General features: G+C 44.7%; 1 protein-coding gene across 1 annotated transcript in view; it reads left to right on the top strand.

The window, feature by feature from the left end:
- The first annotated feature begins 455 nt into the window (after nucleotides 1-455).
- Nucleotides 456-22,403, top strand: part of rest (RE1-silencing transcription factor) — a 38,379-nt gene continuing 16,431 nt past the window's right edge. The window contains exons 1-2 of the mRNA XM_078395957.1: nucleotides 456-567; nucleotides 4,939-5,801. Coding sequence (XP_078252083.1) covers nucleotides 4,949-5,801 — 853 coding nt within the window. The 5' untranslated portion in view covers nucleotides 456-567; nucleotides 4,939-4,948. The remainder of the gene's footprint in view (nucleotides 568-4,938; nucleotides 5,802-22,403) is intronic.

Raw genomic sequence — 22,403 nt, 5'->3', positions numbered from 1 at the left:
ATTGGGGTGCACGTTATTGGGATGCACCTTGTTCTGGAGTCCCTGGTTATTGGGGTGAACCTTGTGCTGGCGTCCCCAGTTGTTGGGGTGCACCCTGTGCTGGTGTACCGGTTACTGGGGTGTACCCTGTGCTGGAGCTCGTAGTGATTGTCGGGGAACCCTGCGCTGGAGCATTGGTTAATGGGGGTACACTTTGTACTGTTGCTGATTCACCCAAAGCTGGAGTCCCTGGTGATTGGGGTACAATCTGCGTTGGAACACCGGTTTTTGGGGTGCACCCTGCGCTTAAGCACCGATTATTGGGGTGCACCTGGTGCTGGGGTCCTGGTAATTGAGGTGCACCCTGTGACTGGGCTCCGGGTTATTGGGGTGCACCCCGTGCAACTCTTGTTTTCTGCGGGCACTGCGCTGACAGCTGTGCCGCGGCGCGCTGACGTCAGTGGCCTGCTCGGGCGGAAGACCTGTTGCTGGAGTTGGGCTGAAACTTTCGCTCGGCTTCTCGGTGTGAAGGAATGCGAGGCGCCCAGAGTCGCGCAGAGAGCACCGCCGAGCCGCAGCGGACCGCAGGTGAGCCGAACCCAATACTGATGCCCAGCCCGAAGAGAGGAAGCCCCTCTCGGTGGCTAGTTCGGAGCGGAGCGGAGCTCCGGAGATCGCGGCGCTGAGGCGCTGTCCAGGGCTGATCGCGGAGCAGGCCCGTCCTCGACCCCCCCCTCCCCCCCACCAGGAGGGGCAATGAAGGGAGTGGGCGAGTGGCTGGGCCCCACTCCCTGGGTGTCTCCGTCTCCTTCTCGAGTGGAGTTTGACGGGGATAGGGTGGAGAGAGCAGCCCCGTCCCGTCCCCTCAAAAAAAACTCGGGTTCCGCCTGGACAGCGAGCGGTTCTGGAATCAACATGTCGGCCCACGGAGCCTGAAGAATTCCAGCACCCAATATCCGAGATCCGTCAAGATCGCCTGCTCCCCGCCACGCTCCACGGTGCCGATGCACCCAACACCACGTTGCGCTGCAGTTCTGCTCCAGCTCCCCGTATCTCCTGCACTCTCAGACCCAGTACCTTCTTCAATCGCCTCTCACCCTCGATTCCCACCCCCCCCCCCCCCCCGCAGTGCCCTCCCCACATCCTGTGTTGCCCATTTACAGATCTCCAGCAACCCTTCCACACATTTTTAACAACAGTTCCAGAAACCCCTTTACATCCCCTCACTTACTTACATGCCTTGCACACCCACTCTACCTTGACCCAGATCTTCTGCAGCACTTCGCCACCATCCCCCAGATCTGAAGTCAGGTCCTAACCTGAAACATCATCTGGCACAAATGTTGGCTGACCCACTAAGTTCCTAATGAACTTTTTGTGTTTTGTCCCAGTTCACCTGCAGTCTATCCATCCATTCCCCAAGTCTCCAGCTTACCCCTGCTTGACAATCCCCAGCCTTCAAACCAATCCCATACATCTATGCTAAACAGCCACATCCTCCTCTCCACCCAGCACTGGATTCTACAGCACCACACTCCCACCTTACTCTGGATTTTCTCCCACCCCTCTCCATTTTAGCAGGACATTTGACACGATCCCACATCATAGGTTAGTCTGGAAGACTAGCTTACATAGAATCCATGAGCTAGCCAATTGAATTCAAAATTGGCTTGGAGAATGGAATCAAAGGGTAATTAGTTGTGCAGGGTATTTCTGATTGGAGCCTATGATAGTGATGAACTGCAGGGGATGGTGCTATGCCCACTGTTTATTAACTGCATTAACGATTTGGATGAAACTGTAATTGACATTGTTCGTAAATTTGCAGGTGACACCACGATTGGTGGTATAATGGACAGTGAAGAATGATATCTAAGTTTAAACAGGATCTCAATCAGTCATGCAGATGGACCAAGAATGGCAAATGGAATTTAACTCTGACAAGTGTGAGGTGTTACAAGCTGGTGCAAGACTTGGGCAGATGTATGTCAAAGAAGGGCAGGACTTGCATAGTAAATAGTAGAGCCCTGGAGAGTGTTACAAAACAGATGTAGGAGGACATATGTATGTTCTCTGAAAGTGGCGATTCAGGTGGGCAGGGTAGTGAAGAAGGTTTATGGCATGTTTGTCTTTGTTGTGACATCAATGGTGAGACCATCCTTGGAATAGTTATGCAGCTCTGGTAACCTAGCTCTGGGAAGAGCAGTATTAGGTTGGAAAGGATACAGAAGACATTATCCAGGATGTTACTGGGACTTGTGGGAGAGGGTGGATGGAATGTGACTTGTTTTCTTTGGTGTTTAGAACGCTGAGGTGTAATCTTATTTTAGTATAGAAAATCATGAGGATATAAAGGGAACACTCACAGTCTTTTCCCCAGGGCAGGGGATTCTAAAACTAGAGGACATAGGCCTAAGGTGAGAGGGAGCTCAGATCAATTCTTTCATTCAGAGGGTAATCTGTATCTAAAATGAGCTGTCGGAGGAAACAAGCAAAGTAGTTACAATTATGACTTTAAAATAATTTAGACAGATGTATTAATAGGAAGGGTTTAGAGGGATATGGCCAAATGCAGGTAAATGGAACTAGCCGAATATATCAGGTTGGTCAGTATGGATGTGTTGGGAGTTGATGTGTTGGGGATTCTGTCAGACTCCTGCTTTCTACCCAGGAACAAGCTCATCTTAGCCTCCTCCTCTCCCAGACCTGTGCGCACCCTTAACCTCTCTGTTTGGAAATCCTGATATAATCTGCCACATATTTGCTCCCTTCTCTGCGGGCCTTGGCAGACCTCCCTAGAATTGCTGCTCTGTCATCCAGTGCCATCTTCCCTCGATCTCTAGCAGATTTCCATGCTCCCCCAATATCCATCTTGCAGACCCCTGCCTTCACCTCACCCACCCACCCCTCTGATTACCATCATCATCTCCTTTGCCTACTTCCATCCAATCCCTTGCATCTGCCAACTATTGAACCCCTTTTTTCCCTTGCCCACAATTCCATCAGGCCCATCTCTCTCCTTTTGATTCTTTTCCAACATCCCAAACATTAAACCCCCCCCCCCCCACCACCAATTACCCCGATTCTGATGCCATTTTGTCTTTAAGGTCAATGTCCATTATCCAGCTCTGTTTCATTCCTTCTCCTCTCAATCTCTTTCAATCCCCCCCCCACCACATTCTATTTTCACTATCCTTCAGGAATCTGGTCCACAAGGCATCCATCTTGCCTTCTCCAGAGCCACTTCTTGCATTATCATGTTCAGTTCTCCATTCAGAACCCAATTTCTCATTCCTGGCAAACATATTCCTTCACTTTCTTTAATTTCACCTCCCACTTAAACTTCAGGCTCTCTGAACCCTTTCGTCACATTCAGGAAACTCTCCATCCATACCTCTGGTGCTTGTAGACTCAATGCCATTAGGAGCTGTCCTCTCATGCCCGATATAATCTGCACACTGTGTTCCCCGATCCATTGGAGTTGCATTCTGTGCTCTCAATCACTGCTTTTCTTTTACCTCTGCCCACACATTGTCTGCCCGACAATCTTCAACCGAGTCCTAATTTGGTTGATCACTCTTTTCCACAAACCTAGATCACTCCATTCTCCCAATCCCAGTTTGTAAGATTCCATGGACTCTGCCCAATCCTTCTTTGTCCATGTTCACTTTCCCCCGACATTGCCATCCCTGTATTTTCTCACTCCTTATGATGCCTTCCTAATCTAATAATACTTTCTCCCTATCATAATGTCAGGATGTTCCTTTCCTATCACCATGGCTGGATAACAGGTATAACAGTATAACAGGTATAACAGAGCTTTATTTGTCGTTCGGTACCGAAGTACCGAACGAAACTACATAGCAGTCATAGAAAAAACAAAGAACACAAGACACATAACCCCAACACAAACGTCCATCACAGTGACTCCAAACACCCCCTCACTGTGATGGAGGCAACAAAACTTCCACTCTCTTCCCCACGCCCACGGACAGACAGCTCGTCCCCGACCGACCCGCACAGTCCCCGCACCGGGCGCTGAAACGTCTCGCGGCCGAACCGGGCGATGAAAGGCCCGCAACCAAGCCTTGCGCAGCTAAGTCCCGTGGTCGAGCCGCACCGGGCGATGTCAGGTCCGCAGCCGAGCCGCACCAGCGATGAAAAGCCCCGCAGCCGAGCTGCACCGGGCGATGTCAAGCCCCGCGGCCGAGCCGCACCGGCGGTGAAAAGTCCAGCGGCCAAGCCGCACCGGGCACTGTTAAGCCCCGCAGCCGAGCTGCACCGGGCACTGTTAAGCCCCGCAGCCGAGCTGCACCGGGCACTGTTAAGTCCAGCGGCCAAGCCGCACCGGGATGTAAAGTCCAGCGGCCAAGCCGCACCGGGATGTAAAGTCCAGCGGCCGAGACGCAGCGGGCGATGTTAGGCCCCGCAGCCGAGCCGCACCCCGCGCCTATTCCAGTTGCCTCTTGGTACCTGGGGAGAAAAGGGGCACAGAAGGAATAACCTTCTGCCCACTTCCATCTTGGATCCAGTTCAATTTGGAGAGTAAATCTACAGTATTTTAGAAAGTGGTTCACACATGCTCAGAACTCCAGTGAATTCTGAGGAGTTTCCAGAGTTGAACCTTTTGAACTTCAGAATTTCAGTAATCACTGCTTGAGTAGTAAACTATCAAAATATCATTTTTTGGCAAGAATAGGTTTCTCAAGTAAAATTTAATCCATGAGATTTTATTAAATAGAATGTCATAATATATTACAAAATTGTGATATTGAGAAAATATTATAGATTTAATTGTGTGCCATGCTATATACATATACTCATAGTGTTCAATTGTTGAAATGGTCCTGAATAATGGTAATGCAACAAAATAATAATTCTCCTGCTTTATGGTAATAACTTTGCAGAAGAGAGTCATTTTGACTATATCTCATATTATGTTGATGTTTTTACACACAGAAAATTAAAGATGGCTGCACAAGTACTTGAGCAATCCAGTGGGACCAGCATGTTTTCTCACTTCAATATCGGGGCTTCTTCCAGTGAGGAAATATGTGACCTTTCTTACCTCTCCAAGAATGATTTGACAGCAGCACCTCAGCTGGTTATGTTAGCAAATGTTGCCTTAACTGGTGACATAAGCTGTTATGATCGCCAAGGAGAGGAGGTACTGATGGCAGAATTGAAAACAGTCGACGATAATTTATCAGACAACGAGGAAGAATTGAGACCTGATGTAAATGACACAGTGCAATCAGAAAATGTAAATGCAGAACATCAAAGTGTACCGAATGTTGCAACAACGGATAGTTCAGAAACTTTGTCTAAGGACCTGAGCGCAGATACAGCAGAAGTAGTGAATCAGGGAAGCTTGGCAGACAAAGGAAAAAAGTCAAAACCATTTCGTTGTCGACCCTGCGACTATGAAGCAGAATCTGAGAAGGACTTTGTGCATCATATCAAAGTACATAGTGCCAAAAAGTTCATTGTTGAAGAAAATGCAGAAAAACAAAGCAAATCCAAAGTTCCAGATCCTCTTCCAGAAGAGGCAGATATTTCAAAAGGTCCAATTCGCTGTGACAGATGTGGCTATAACACAAACCGTTATGATCATTACTTGGCACATCTAAAACATCATGACAAAGTTGGAGAAAATGAGAAAGTTTATAAATGCACCATCTGCACATACACTACTGTCAGTGAATATCATTGGAAGAAGCATTTGCGGAACCATTTTCCCCGAAAGGTTTATACCTGTTCACAGTGTTCATATTTCTCCGACAGAAAGAACAATTATGTGCAGCATATGCGAACGCACACAGGTATGGCCTTGTTTATTCTAGAAAAAAAATCTGAGTTGTGAGAGCTGTTTGCAGTTAATTCATGTAGAATTATTTTATATCCCCTTTAAATCAATGATTTATATTTCTAGTGCAGTCATAATTATTAAATTGAATCTTCCATGTCCACACAAAAAAAAACAGCAAATGATATGGGTATTCATTGAATCCATTTATGGTTGGATAGTTGATAGGAGTGTTCTACAGACACAAGGAATAGTCTGTAGTTTTGATTTGGTTATTAGCATAGGATCTTTTATGGGTCAAAGGGTGGATGAGATTGTGGGTTAACTTGTGCAGAAGGCTCCATGTGGCAGTGGAGCAGTCCCTCAGCATGCACTGAAGTACCACCCAATTGGCTTCTTTCTTCAGCAATTATGCAATTGAATGAGCCAAACCAAGAAACTATGGAATTGACTAAAAGCCTTCTCTGCTCTGTCATTTTCCTATGAATTACAAAAAAAATGGATTTGAACTACAGTGCACATATTTGTTGAAGCAAACAGTAAAAAAAGGAAAATAAATTGTTCATAGCATATTTGGAACTTTTAATTGGAACTTTCAATTGCTGAATTGGAATCAGTAACAATTTGATCTTTTGTGCCTCCTGTTGTAATGTAGTTGTTGCAGCCAGTTTGCATCAACTAAGATTCCATAAATAGCAATGGAACAATTTCCAGATAATCTCAATTAATTATGTTGATTTGCCATATTTATATTAACCAGGACATTGAGGGAATTCCTTTGCTTGTCAAAAAAACTACCAAGGAAAAATTTACCCTTGTGTGGAGCTTCAAAATTTCAAAAGTTTGAAATATTTTAGTTGTTTTTGAGGTAGCTTTTTAAGTTGTGTTCTTGACCACTTAGTTTGTCAAAATCTTGAAATTCCTCGATAAGTCGGGAGGACTGGATCTGATATAAGATTTAAACAGAAGGAAATTAAAATGTCAGATTTTGTCAGACTGATTGCCAAAGTAGTTCAGAGTGCAGCACTTCTCAAATTTCTTTAAACATTCCCCCTCTCACTTTAAACCCTTGCCCTCTAATATGTCACATTTCCACTCTAGGCAAAGGACTCTACACATCCTATGCATGCCTCTCATAATTTTATATACTTCTATCTGGTCGTCCTTCAGCGTCCAATACTTCATAGAAAACAATCCAAGTTTGACCAGTGGGAAGAAGGGTATTGACCCAAAACATCACCTATTCTTTTCCCCCAGAAATGCTGCCTGGCCCACTGAGTTACTCCAGCGTTTTGTGTCTAACTTCAGTTTAAACCAGCATCTGCAGTTCCTTCCTACACACCTAAGTTTGACCAACCTTTGTTTATAATTCATGCATTTCAATCCAGTTTCAGTTAAATTTTAAGAATCCTTCCAAACCTTCTCCTTAGTCCCAATACATCCTAATGGTGTGCCAACCAAAACTGCATACGGTACTTGAAAAGTGGACTAAATAATTGTGCAGCTGGATCATGACATCTCATTTTATTTAGTCAATGCCCCAATCCATGATCACATTATCTACTTAACGCCACTTTGGGGAGCTATGGACTTGCATCCAAAAAACCCTCTTTACACAATATTTCTAAGAACCCTACCATTTATTGTATATTTTCCTATTGCATTTGACCTCTCAAAATCCAATATCTCACCCTTGTCCAGAAAAAACACCACATCTCATTTTTCCGCACAACTTTCCAATTGTACCTTTGTACCTTTGTCCTGTTGTACCGTTGAAAACGTACTTCATATTGATAACTCCACCAATTTTCAAGTTTATTTTCTTTAGTTTAGTCTAACATCATATAGCCTGGCTGTTTTTTATCGTGTTGTTTCTTGACCTGCTGATTTGACTATGGAGACCAGTTAAGCCTTTATAGCTGGAATCCTTAGCTTAGCTGCCATGTTATGCTTGTGTGTTCCTTTCTCCTTGGCTGGCCAGAGCCATCCAGATTCCAGTCCAGCTATCCAGGTGATGTACAAGTGGCCATTGATCATTCTGCAGCTGTCATTCAGCACTACGATGATTTATTTTTGCTCGGTATGCATATGAGTCATTGGAATAATAAAGGGAAAATGCTTACTTTGTAGATAGTAAGATCAGTAATCAGGAACATTCTCAAGTTATGATGTAGAAACTAGCAAGGAATGTAATGATAGAGATCGTGTGAAAAATGAAGTTAGAAGAACACGTTCATGTTTAATCTTAACCTCTAAATTGGATTGAAGCATTTCAATCCCAGTTCCTCATGTAAATTAGGGCGATCACAGTGGTGCAGCGTTAGAGTTGCTGCCTTACAGCGAATGCTGCGCCAGAGACCTAGGTTCAATCCTGACTGTGGGTACTGTCTGTGCGGAGTTTGTATGTTCTCCCTGTGACTTGCGTGGGTTTTCTCCGAGATCTTCGGTTTCTTCCCACACTCCAAAGACGTACAGGTTTGTAGGTTAATTGGCTTGGTAAATGTAAAAATTGGCCCTAGTGGGTGTAGGTTACTGTTAATGTGCGGGGATCGCTGGTTGGTGCGGACCTGGTGGGCCGAAGGGCCTGTTTCCGCGCTGTATCTCCAAATTAAATCCTTAGAACTTCCACTCTCCCAACAGACGAATAGATCAAGAGTTACCCAATAGGCAAAATCTTCTTCTGCTCAGTTTGTTTGAAACCTCTTGGGTCTATAGTTCACCCTAGTATTTGTTAATGCCTTTATGGCACTTGGTGTATTAAGACATCTTTGGTAACTATGTTTAACCTCATCTCCAATGCATTTGCTCCAGGACTTTCTCACTTTATTATGCTCTTAACTTGTTCTGCCTTTTCTGCTGTTCACATGTGAATCCCTGTTCCCTTTGAGATTTAATCAACCAATTTATTTTCCTTATTTATTTGATGTTATTTGAGGCCATGTTTCTTTGGGATGAACTTCCTGGTTTTGATTACATCTTTTAAGGGTAGTCATTTATCTCCTATTAAAATTTATGCTATGTCAATTTTCACCATTTTATTGAATTACAAAATTGTAAAGATCAGTCCTGGTTTCAGGTCTCTCTGGTATCTCTGTCTTATCAAGTTAAATTTCAGCCTCTTATGTTGTAATCCTCATGGTGTATCGATGTAAATTTAATTTTGTCTGCATTTCTGGCAGTTATGAATATCATATCAAAATGTACACTTCCTTTCATAGATTCCTTAAAAAACCTGCTGAAGAATCAGACGTACTGTGTCTGCCAGCTTAATAATTGATTTAATGAATATACATTTATGTGGTTGAATTAGGTTTTCCATTTCCATAACTTTCCATATTTGTCTTTTTTTCACATTTCCTTAATATCAAATTGCCTCATTTTAACATGGTGTGAGTGATTCAGAACAGGCCCCCCTTGTTGATGTGGATTTTCATACCATTAGTAATGTATATTCAGTTTTGCCCATTTTATAGCTTTAAACTCAGAGCATTAACCTTTATCAGAGAGTCATAGACTCACACAGCGTGGAAACAGGCCCTTCGGCCAACTTGCCCACATCGGCCAACATGTCCCAGCTACACTAGTCCTACCTGCTTGCGTTTGGCCCATATCCTTCCAAACCTGTCCTACCCATGTACTCGTCTAACTGTTTCTTAAATGTTGGGATAGTCCCTGCCTTAACTACCTCCTCTGGCAGCTTGTTCCATACACCTACCACCCTTTGTGTGAAAATGTTACACCTCAGATTCCTATTAAATCTTTTCCCCTTCACCTTAAACCATGTCCACTGCTCCTCGATTCCCCTACTCTGGGCAAGAAACTGTTCATCTACCTGATCTATACTTCTCTTGATCTTGTATACATCTATAAGATCACCCCCCATCCTCCTGCCCTCCAAGGAATAAAGTTATCCCTATAGTTCAGACCCACGAGTCCTGGCAACACCCTTGTAAATCTTCCCTGTACCCTTTCCAGCTTGACAACATATTTCCTGAAACATGGTGCCCAGAACTGAGCACAATACTTTAATTGCGGCCTCACCAACGTCTGACATGACTGCAACATGACCTCCCAACTTCAATACTTTGACTGATGAAGGCAAATGTGCCAAAAGCCTTTTTGACAACCCTATCTACCTACGACTCCACCTTCAAGGAAGCATACACTTGCACTCTGCTTTACAACACTCCCCAGAGTCCTACCATTCACTGTATACGTCCTGTCCATTGTTATACTTCCCAAAATGCAGCATTTCACATTTTTCTGTATTAAATTACATAAACTATTCCTCAGCCCACCAGGCCAACTGATCAAGATGCTGCTGCAATTTTTCACAAACATCTTCACTATCTGCAAAACCACCCACTTTTGTAACACCTGCAAACTTGCTAATCTCGCCATGTACCTCATCCAAATCATTGATATAGATGACAAACAGTAACGGGCCCAGCATCGAACCTTGAGACACACTACTAGTCACAAGCCTCCAGTCTGAGAAGCAACCTTCCACCATCACCCTCTGCTTCCTTCCATGAAGCCAATTTTCTATCCATTCAGCTATCTCTCCTTGGATCCCATGCAATCTAACCTTCCAGAGCAGCCTACCATGTGGAAACTTGCCGAATGCTTTGCTGAAGTCCATATATATAAAACATCTACAGCTCTGCCCTCATCAACCTTCAAAAAACTCAATCAGATCTGTGGGACCCGACCTCCCACGTACAAAACCATGCTGACTCTCCCTAATCAGCCCTTGTTCATCTAAATGTATGTATACCCTAACCCTCAGAATACTCTCTAGTAACTTTCCAACTATGGATGTTAAGCTCACTGGCCTACAGTTCCCAACATTATCCCTGCAGCCCTTCTTGAATAGAGACACAATATTTGCCTCCCTCCAGTCTCTTCTGCACCTCTCCTGTTTTTAATGACGACTCGTAAATTTCAACCAGGGCTCCCGCAATTGCCCCTCTAGTTTCCTACAATGTCCTCGGATATATCTGATCAGGCTCCAGAGATTTGTCTGCTTTCATACAAGATAGTACCTTCAGCACCTTTTCGACCGTAACACTGACAGTTCTCAAGACACCTCCATTGAATGCCCCAAGTTACGTCCTCCTGTTTTTCTCCTCGGTAAAAACAGAGAGGAATTTATGTGACAATTGTTCTTGACATACAGAGCTTATATGTTTTTGTCCAATCCCAAACCTTGAGTATGTATTCTTTTCCATTACTTAGATTTCGTTACAATTCCAGAGGATAACTTTTTCTAGTTCTGAATTTTTTTCAATATATATACACTTTACTATGTAACATAACACAGCATAATACAACAGTATAGCATAAAAACAGTCTCTCCTGCTCACAAGGTCTGTGCCAACATGATGCCAAGACCATCTCTTATCAACCTGTGCATTATCCATATCCCTCCATTCCTTGTGTAGGAAAATAACTGCAGATGCTGGTACATATCAAAGGTATCACAAAAGTAACTCAGCAGGTCAGGCAGTATCTCTGGAGAGAAGGAATGGGTGACGTTTCGGGTGGAGACCCTTCTTCAGACTGATGTCAGGGGGGGCGGGACAAAGAAAGGATATAGGGGGGACAGGAAGACAGTGGGAGAACTGGGAATGGGGAGGGAAAGAGAGGGACAGAGGAGCTATCTAAAGTTAGAGAAGTCAATGTTCATACCGCTGGGCTGTAAGCTGCCCAAGCAAAATATGAGGTGCTGTTCCTCCAATTTGCGGTGGGCCTCACTATGACACTGGAGGAGGCCCATGACAGAAAGGTCAGAGTGGGAGGGGGAGTTGAAGTGCTCAGCCACCGGGAGATCAGGTTGGTTAAAGCGGACTGAGCGAAGGTGTTGAGCTAAACGATCGGCGAGCCGAGTTTGGTCTCGCCGATGTAGAGAAGTTGACATCTGGAACAGCGGATACAATAGATGAGGTTGGAGGAGGTGCAGGTGAACCTCTGCCTCACCTGGAAAGACTGTTTGGGTCCTTGGATGGAATCGAGGGGGGAGGTAAAGGGACAGGTGTTTCATCTCCTGCGGTTGCAGGGGAATGTGCCCGGGGAGGGGGTGGTATGGGTAGGAAGGGACGAGTGGGCCAGAGAGTTACGGAGGGAACGGTCTCTGCGGAAAGCAGAAAGGGGAGGAGATGGGAAGATATGGCCAGTAGTGGAGTCCCGTTGGAGGTGAGGGAAATGTTGGAGAATAATTTGTTGTATATGCTGGCTGATGGGGTGGAAGGTGAGGACAAGGGGGACTCAATCCTTGTTACGAATGAGAGGAGGGGGAGCAAGAGCGGAGCTGCGGGATATAGAGGAGGCCCTAGTGAGAGCCTCATCTACAATGGAAGAGGGGAAGCCCCTAAAGAATGAGGACATCTCTGACGCCCTAGTGTGAAACACCTCATCCTGGGCGCAGATGCGGCGTAGACGGAGGAATTGGGAGTAGGGGATAGACTTTTTGCAGGAGACAGGGTGGGAAGAAGTGTAGTCCAGATAGCTGTGGGAGTCAGTGGGTTTGTAGTAGATGTCGGTCACTAGTCTGTCTCCTGTTATGGAGATGGTGAGATCCAGAAACAGTAGGGAGATGTCGGAGATGGTCCAAGTATATTTAAGAGCAGGATGGAAATTAGTGGTGAAATGTATAGTCAGTGAGTTCTGCATAGGTACAAGAGGTAGCACCAATGCAGTCGTCAATGTAGCGGAGGTAGAGTTCGGGGATGGGGCCAGTGTACGTCTGGAACAGGGATTGTTTGACGTACCCGACAGAGGCAGGCATAGCTAGGGCCCATGCGAGTGACCATAGCTACGCCTCGGGTTTGGAGGAAGTGGGAGGAGTCAAAGGAGAAGTTGTTGAGGGTAAGAACCAGCTCTGCTAGGCTAGGTGTTAGTAGATGGAGATTGGCTGGTCCCTCCATTCCTTACTTATCCATGTGCCTATCAAAAAGCCTCTTAAATGGCAGTATTACATCTGCCTCAACCACCAACCTGGCAGCACATTCTAGGCACTCACCATCCTGTGTAAAAACAATTGCCTCACACATCTTTCCCAAACTTTGCCCCTCTCATCTCAAATATATTTGATTTTTCCATTCTGTGACAAAGGTTCTGACTGTCAACCATGTCTGTGTCTCTCACCTCTCAATTTTATACATCTCCGTCAGGTCTCCCTGCAACCTCCAGCGTTCCAGAGAATCCAAGACAAGTCTGTCCAACCTCTCCCTGTACCTAATACCCCTTAATCCAGTCAACTTTCTGGTAACCCCTTCTATACATTTTCCAAACCTTCATATCCTTCCATGTAGCTATTCTCCTTATCTCTGCCCTCATGATTTTATATACCTCTATAAGTTCTTCCCTTATATAACTAAGCTCCATAGAACATAAGGACAGTATAGCACAGGAACGGGCCCTTCATCCCATACTGTTTGTGCCGAACATGATGCCTAGTTAAATTGATCTCATCTACTTCGACATGATTCATATCCCTCTATTCCCTGCACTTCCACGTGCTTATGTTAAAACCTCTTAAATGCTATTATCATATCTGCCTCCACCACCATCCCAAGCAATGCGTTCTAGGCCCCACCACTCTTGGTGTTAAAAGAAAATCCCACATATATCAATTAAACTTTCCCCTTCTCACCTTATATCTATGCCCTCTAGTATAGTACATTACCACCCCAGGAAAAAAGTTCTGACTATATGCCCTATCTGTGCCTCATGAATTTATAGATTTCTATCATCTTTCCTCAATCTCTGACATTCCAGAGAAAACAATCCAAGTCAATCCAACCTCTCCCTGTAGCTGACACCGTCTAATCCAGGCAGAATTCTGATAAAACCTCCTCTGTACCTTCTCCAAATCCTCCACACATTTCCTGTAATGCCGTAACCAGAACTGCATGCAATACCACAAATGTAGCCTAACCAAAGTTCTATAGAGCTGCATCATGACTTCCTGACTCTTATATTCAATGCCCCTAACAATGAAGGGGCCATATGCCTTCTTTACCACCCTATCTACTTGTGCAACCACCTTTAGTGAGTTGTGAACTTTTACTCCCAGATCCCTCTGCATATCAATGCTGTTAAGGGTCTTGCAATTAACTGTATATACCCTCTTCTTACATTCAATCTCCCAAAGTGCAACACCTCACTCTTGCTCGAGTTAAACTCCATCTGTCATTTCCCTGCCCATTTCTACAGCTGATATCCCGCTGTAACTTCTGATAACATTCCTAACTGTTGGCAACTCCTCCAATTCTGATGTCCCTCCAGGTGAAAAGTCTCTGCCTATCTTAGCCTCTCCTTGTAACTCTCTCCATCGAGTCAGGGTTAAAAACCTCATAAATCATGTCTGCACTTTTTCCAGTTTAATGACCTCCTTCTGCAGCGGGGCAACCAGAATTTGCCTATCAAATTGCATCACTAGGTCTCTCTGTTCAGGTGAAGTCCCAGAAGACTGGAGGGTGGTTAATGTTGTATGTTATTTAAGAAGGGCAGCAAGGAAAAACTACTGCCCGGTGAGCCTAACCTGAGCGGTGGAAAAGTTGTTGGATGGGATTCTTAAGGATAGGATCTACCAACATTTGGATGGACATGATTGATTTGGGATAGCCAGCATGGTATTGTGCATGGGAATTTTGTTTCTCATAAATCTGATAAGAGTTTTTTGAAGAGGTTACCAATAAGATTGATGCGGGCAGGGCAATAGATGTTGTCTATCTTATTAGCAAGGCATTTGACAAGGTCCCTCATGGTAGGCTAGTCTGGAAGGTTAGATCACGTGGAATCCAAGATGAGCTAGCCAATTGGATTCAAAATTGGCTTTGCAGAAGGAATCAAAGGATAGTTGCAGAAGGTTGTTTTTCAGATTGGAGATCTGTGACCAGAGCTAAACTGCAGTGGTTGGTGCTGGGTCCACCATTGTTTGTTGTCTACATTAACAATTACAACGGAGTAAACATTGTTAGTAAATTTGCAGCTGAAAAAGCAAAATTGGTACTTTAGTGGACAGTAAGGAAGGATATATGTATAAATATACAACAAGATCTCAGATCAGTTAGGAAGATGGATCAAGGAATGGCAACTAGAATTTAACTCTGACTGTGAGTGGTGTTGCACTTTGGTAAGTCAAAGCAGGGCAGGACTTGCAGATGGGTAGATTAAGAGGTGAAAAGGAGACATAAGGATGTCGGGTAAAGAGAGAAGAAGCGTGAAATGTAAAGTCAGAGTGAGGATATAGGTTGATTGGGGACTGAGGTGAGGGCATGGGGGAAGAAGGGTGTGCATTGGGGTGCGGCACAAGAAAGATGGGGGGGGGTTACCTAAAATTTAAGATTTCAATGTTTATACTGTTGGGTTGTAAGATAAGTGGAATATGAGGTGTTATTCTTCCAGTTTGTGTGTGGCCTCACTCTGGCAATGGAGGAGGCCCACGAGAAAAAGGTCAGTATGGGAATGGGAAGGGATGTTTTAGGTAAACCTACTTTCGCATCCACTCCCTTCGCATCCACTCCCTACACATCAGAGACAATTTACAGAGGCCATTTAACCTAAACACTTGCACATCTCAGGGATGTGGATGGAAACTGAATTTGGTGCTATGCAGCTCTATGACACTCACCAGGACCTTACCATTTATGGTGCAAGTTCTGCCTTATTTGTCCTACCAAAATTAATTTAGTTCATTATTTTCACGTATATTAAGATACAGTGAAAATCTTTGTTTTGCCCAGTCAAATGAAATCATAATATACATGAGTACAATCATACACTCTTATGTGGATCGATGGTAGCAGATAATGGTAGATCCTCTTCTGAGACAGTGTTCAAAGCGTCGCCAGGCTCTGGCACCATCTTTGCAACTTTCATGTCTCTATAATTTCCCAGGAGATATGCAATTTCTGATTTTCTTACTTTAAGATCCAGTGTCTGGGTGGCATTGGTCAATGTAGTGGATGGCCTGGCCCAGCGTGATGTTAGAGTCACAGAGTGATACAACGTGGATACACCATGTCCCAGCTACACTAGTCCCACCTACCTGCATTTGGTCTATATCCCTCCGAACCTATCTGTGTACCTGTCTTAACTGCTTCTTTAAACGTTGGGATAGTCCCTGCCTCAACTACCTCCTCTGGCAGCTTGTTCCATACACCCAGCATCCTTTGTTTGAAAAAGTTACCCCTCAGATCTGTAGGAATTGTTAAGAGTCATCGTGGACATGCCAAATTTCCTTAGACTTCTGAGGAAGTAGAGGTTGGTGTGCTTTCTTGGCTGTAGTGTCAATGTGGTTGGATCAGACACATTATTGGTGATATTTAAGCCCAGGAACTTGAAGGTGTCAACCATCTCTACTTCTGCACCATTGATGCTAACTGGGGCATGTATATCACCCCATTTCCTGAAGATTAGCTTCTTCATCTTGCTGACATTGAGGGAGAGGTTGCTGTCTTTATACCATGATACTAAGCCATCCATCTCTTTCCTGTACTCTGTCTTGTCATTGCCTGGGAGACGAGTTAATGTACCCAGTGACTGGTCTTTTGAACCACAATGGTGTTACACATAGTGTTTGTGTTACTCATACTGCATTTCATGATGGTGTTATATTTAATGTTAAACCTACAGGGAATTTGCACAGAATAAAAAGTGCAAGAGCCACAACCTGATAGATTGGGAGATTGGGAAAATATCCTTGGGAGATTGGGAAAATATAACTGAGAGATTAGTTCAAGAGTCCATTAACAGTAAGGAAGAAGGTATTCTTGTATCTGGTTGCACATGTTTTCAAGTTTTGCACCTTCTGCCCAATGAGACAGAGGGGAAGAGAGAATAACTGGAGTGTGAGTGTTCTTTGATTATGATGGCTGCTTTCCTGAAGCAGGGTGATATTTAAATGGTGTTGATGGAGGGGATGTTGGTTTGCGTGATGGACTGGGCTTTGTCTACAATTCTCCACAATATCTTCTGGTCTTGGACAGAGCAGTTGCTGTGCTAAGCGGTGATGCGTCCCGATAAGACGCTTTCTATGGTGCATCTATAGAAATTGTTGAGTCCTTGGACCTATACCGAATTCCCTCAGAATTCGAAGTAACAGCGTTGTTATACTTTCTTGGCCGTGGCATGAATGTGATTGGACCAGGTCAAATTGTTGGTGATATTTACGGCTGGGAACTTGAATCTCTTGACCAAATCCACTTCAGTGTCTTTGTTGCTGACTGGGGTATATATGCCACCTGCTTCCTGAAATCGATGACTAGCTTCTTTATCTTGCTGACATTAAGGGAAACAGTGGTGTCATCTGCAAACTTGTAAACAGTCAAAACAGAAATTGTTTGCACAATGGCGTGTGTATAGGCAGTATAGTAGAGGGCAGAATGTATCCTAGTGGGGCACTGGTGTTATGAATTATTGTGGAGACTGAGCGAAGGTGTTCAGTGAAACAATCGCCCAGTCTACACCCATTGTTTATTTCACACTGTTTTATCATCATGAGCAAATTATTTTGTCATTGTTGTATTGCTGTTTGTAAAATCTCTCGTATTGCAAATTGGTTCTGCAAAAGGGTCTTGACCTGAAATGTCACCCATTCCTTCTCTTCAGAGATGCTGCCTGTCCCGCTGAGTTACTCCAGCATTTTGTGTCTACCTTTGGATCTGCAAATAGACAATAGGTGGAGGAGTAGGCCATTTGGCCCAGAGAATTCCACAGATTCACAACACTCTTGAGTGAAACAGTTTTTCCTCATCTCTGCTCTAAATGGCCTACCCCTTATTCTTAAACTGTGGCCCCTGGTTCTGGACTCCCCCAACATCGGGAACATGTTTCCTGCCTCTAGCGTGTCCAATCCCTTAATAATCTTGTATGTTTCACTAAGATCCCCCCTCATCCTTCTAAATTCCAGAGTACACAAGCCCAGTTGCTCCATTCTTTCAACATATGACAGTCCTGCCATCCCGGGAATTAACCTCGTGAACCTACGCTACACTCCCTCAATAGCAAGAATATCCTTCCTCAAATTTGGAGACCATGACTGCACACAATATTCCAGGTGTGGTCTCACTAGGGACTGCAGAACTGCAGAAGGACGCCTTTGCTCCTATACTCAACTCCTCAACTCCACTTGTTATGGCCAATATACCATTAACTTTCTTCACTGCCTGCTGTACCTGCATGCTTACTTTCAGTGACTGATGAACAAGGACATCCAGATCTTGTACTTCCCCTTTTCCTAACATGACACCATGTAGATAATAATCTGCCTTCCTGTTCTTGCCACCAAAATGGATAACCTCACATTTATCCACATTAAACTGCATCTTCCCACTCACACAACCTGTCCAAGTCGCCCTGCATCCTCATAGCATCCTCCTCATAGTTCACACTGCCACCCAGCTTTGTCATCTGCAAATTTGCTAATGTTACGTTTGATCCCTTCATCTAAGTCATTAATGTATATTGTAAATAGCTGCAGTCCCAGCACCAAGCCTTGCGGTACCCCACTAGTCACTGCCTGCCATTCTGAAAGGGACCCGTTAATCCCTACTCTTTGTTTCCTGTCTGCCAACCAATTTTCTATCCATGTCATTACCCTACCCCCAATTCCATGTGCTCTAATTTTGCCCACTAATTTCCTATGTAGGACCTTATCAAAGGCTTTCTTAAAGTCCAAGTACACTATATCCACTGGCTCTCCCTTGTCCATTTTCCTAATTACATCCACAAAAAAATCCAGAAGATTAGTCAAGCATGAGTTCCCCTTTGTAAATCCATGCTGACTCGGAACAATCCTGTTACTGCTATCCAAATGTTTCGCTATTTCATCTTTTATAATTGACTCCAGCATCTTCTCCACCACCGATGTCAGGCTAACTGGTCTATAATTCCATGTTTTCTCTCTCCCTCCTTTCTTAAAAAGTGAGATAACATTAGCTACCCTCCAATCCACAGGAACTGATCCTGAATCTATAGAACATTGGAAAATGATCACCAATGCATTCACAATTTCTAGAGCCACTTCCTTAAGTACCCTGGGATGCAGACCATCAGGCCCTGGGGATTTATCGGCCTTCAGTCCCATCAGTCTACCCAACACCATTTCCTGACTAATATGAATTTCTTTCAGTTCCTCCGTCACCCTAGGACCTCTGGCCACTAGAACTTCTGGGAGATTGTTTGTGTCTTCCTTAGTGAAGACAGATCCAAAGTACCTGTTCAACTCTTCTGCCATTTCCTTGTTCCCCATAATAAATTCACTTGCGTCTGTCTTCAAGGGACCACATTTGTCTTAACTATTTTTTTCCTCTTCACATACCTAAAGAAGCTATTACTATCCTACTTTATATTCTTGGCTAGCTTACCTTCATACCTCATCTTTTCTCCCTGTATTGCCTTTTTAGTTATCTTCTGTTGCTCTTTAAAAGTTTCCCAATCCTCTGACGTCCCACTCATCTTTGCAATGTTATACTTCTCTTTTATTTTTACACTGTCCTTGACTTCCCTTGTCAGTCACAGTCGCTTCTTACTCCCTTTAGAATCTTTCTTCCTCTTTGGAATAAACTGATCCTGCACCTTCTGTATTATTCCCCAAAATACCCGCCATTGTTCATGCACGGTTTTCCTTGCTAGGGTCTCTGTCCAGCCAACTTTGGCCAACTCCTCCCTCATGTCTCCTTAGTCCCCTTTGCTCAACTGTAATACTGACTACTGATTTTCCCTTCTCCCTCTCAAATTGTAGATTAATGCATCATATTATGGTCACTACCTCCTAATGGCTCTTTTACCTTGAATTCCCTTATCAAATCCGGTTCTTTACACAACACTAAGTCCAGAATTGCCTTCTCCCTGGTAGGCTCCAGTACAAGCTGCTCTAAGAATCCATCTCGGATGCACTCCACAAACTCTCTTGGGGTCCAGTACCAACCTGATTTTCCCAGTCTACCTACATGTTGAAATCTCCCATAACCACTGTATGATTACCTTTGCTACATGACAATTTTAACTCTTGATTCAACTTGCACCCCATATCCAGGATATTGTTTGGGGGCCTGTAGATAACTCCCATTATGGTCTTTTTAATAATAATAATAATAATAATAATAATGCATTACATTTATATAGCGCTTTTCATATACTCAAAGACGCTTTACAGGGATTTAGAGAACATAGGGAAGTGAATAAATAGATAAATAAGTAAACGAACAGAGAAAGGAGACAGAAGGTGAGGTGACCTTCAGTGGTTGAAGGCAGTACTGAACAGGTGAGACTTCAGTGATGTTTTGAATGTGGTGAGTGTGGAGGAGTCTCTGACGGTTTGGGGTAGTGAGTTCCATAGGGTGGGAGCAGCGATGGAGAAAGCCCTGTCCCCCCAGGATCTGAGTTTGGTCCGGATGTGGGGGGTTAGGAGATTGGCAGCAGCAGAGCGGAGGGTGCAGGTGGGAGTGTGCCTGTGGAGGAGGTCGGTCAGGTAGGATGGGGCCAGGTTATGGAGGGCTTTGTAGGTCATGAGGAGGATTTTGTACTGGATTCTCTGGGGGATGGGGAGCCAGTGGAGTTTGTAAAGGACGGGGGTGATATGGTCACGGATCGGGGTGTGGGTGAGTAGACGGGCAGCGGAGTTTTGAATGTATTGAAGTTTACTGATGATTTTTGAGGGTGCGCCATAGAGGAGGCTGTTGCAGTAGTCCAGACGGGAGGTGATGAAGGCGTGGATGAGGGTTTCTGCAGCTGTGGAGGAGAGGGATGGACGGAGACGGGCAATGTTTTTGAGGTGGAAGAAGGCTGTCTTTGTGATGTGTTTGATGTGTTTGTCGAAGGAGAGGGTTTGATCAAAGATGATTCCAAGATTCCGGATGTGAGGGGAGGTGGATACTGGGAGACCATCAATATTGAGGATGAAGTTTTGGGTGGATTTGGTGAGCGTTTTTGGACCAATGATGATGATTTCAGATTTGTTGCAGTTGAGTTTGAGGAAATTTGATTGAAGCCAAAATTTGATTTTACGCTTACAATTCCTCAGTTCTCTCTATACTAACTCTACATCTCCTGATTCTATGTATTCACAAAATGCTGGAGTAACTCAGCAGGTCAGGCAGCATCTTGGGAGAGAAGGAATGGGTGACGTTTTGGGTCGAGACCCTTCTTCAGACTGATGTCAGGGGCGCGGGACAAAGGAAGGATATAGGTGGAGACAGGAAGATAGAGGGAGATCTGGGAAGGAGGAGGGGAAGGGAGGGACAGAGGAACTATCTAAAGTTAGAGAAGTCGATGTTCATACCACTGGGCTGCACACTGCCCAGGCGAAATATGAGGTGCTGTTCCTCCAATTTCCGGTGGGCCTCACTATGTCACTGGAGGAGGCCCATGACAGAAAGGTCAGACTGGGAATGGGAGGGTGAGTTGAAGTGCTCGGCCACTGGGAGATCAGTTTGGTTAATGCGGACCGATTGGGGCCCGTTGCAGGTGTGGGTTAGTGAGGCCCGGAGCTGTGGGAGAGTCAGAGCGAGGGCCTGCTGGTACCGGCGCATCCCAGCCAGGGTACAATGCAGGGCACGGAAAGAAAACTGTTCAGAGAAGTGGCAGATGGTCTGTTGGAGCCGGTAGTCCGGGTTGGGTCCGAAATGGGAGGTCTGGAAACGGAGCTGGAAACCACGAGGCAGGAGATGGAGGCGCAGACAAGTACCAAGAAAGCAGATGTGGCTGTGGTAGCGAGTCCTGATTCTATGTCACCCCTTGCAAGGGACTGAATATCATTCCTTACCAACAGAGCTACCCCACCCCCTCTGCCCACCTGTCTATCTTTTTGATAGGACGTATACCCCTGAATATTCCGTTTCCAGCCCTGGTCCTATTGCAGCCATGCCCCTGTAATTCCCACAATATCATACTTGGCAATTTCTAAATGAGTCTCAAGCTCATCCACTTTATTTCTTGTACTTCGCACATTCATATACAGCACTTTAACTTCGGTATTCACCTCCCCTCTCACACTATTGGCCTTGACCTTACTCTCTTATTCCTTCTCAAACTTTCCTTCCCATTAATTTGGGAGTCTTTTGTGGCTTTTCCTGTACTCACTTCCCCTTTAACTCCATCTTTATACTCCCAATTTGTCAACCCCCCCCCCCCGTTATTTAGTTTAAACCCACACGTGTAGCACCAACAAACCTGCCTGCCAGAACGTTGGTCCCCCTCCAGTTAAGGTGTAACCCGTTCCTTTTGTACAGGTTACTCCTCTCCAGAAGAGATCCCAGTGGTCTATAAATCTAGATCCCTGCTCCCTGCACCAGCCACACATTCAGATCCCCTATCTCCCTGTTCCTGCCCTCACCAGCACGAAGTACAGGAAGCAATCCAGAGATAACCACCGAGAAGTCCTGCTTTTCAGTCTTCCTAACTCTCTAAACTCTCGTTGCAGAACCTCCTTCCTCTTGCATTACAACAGGTATATACTATTGTCGGAAATCCTGAGGTTTTATGCTCTGAGTTATATGTTATAGTTTGCAGATACATAGCAGTTTCCAAGGCATCCTTTATCTTATGAATTCTAAACACCCAAATTTTGCTCATTTTTTAACATATTGGAAATGATAAGCTGAGCACGTGA

Source organism: Rhinoraja longicauda, chromosome 3 (assembly GCF_053455715.1).
Source record: "Rhinoraja longicauda isolate Sanriku21f chromosome 3, sRhiLon1.1, whole genome shotgun sequence".
NCBI lineage: Eukaryota > Metazoa > Chordata > Chondrichthyes > Rajiformes > Arhynchobatidae > Rhinoraja > Rhinoraja longicauda.
This window is presented reverse-complemented; position numbering and strand designations above follow the sequence as displayed.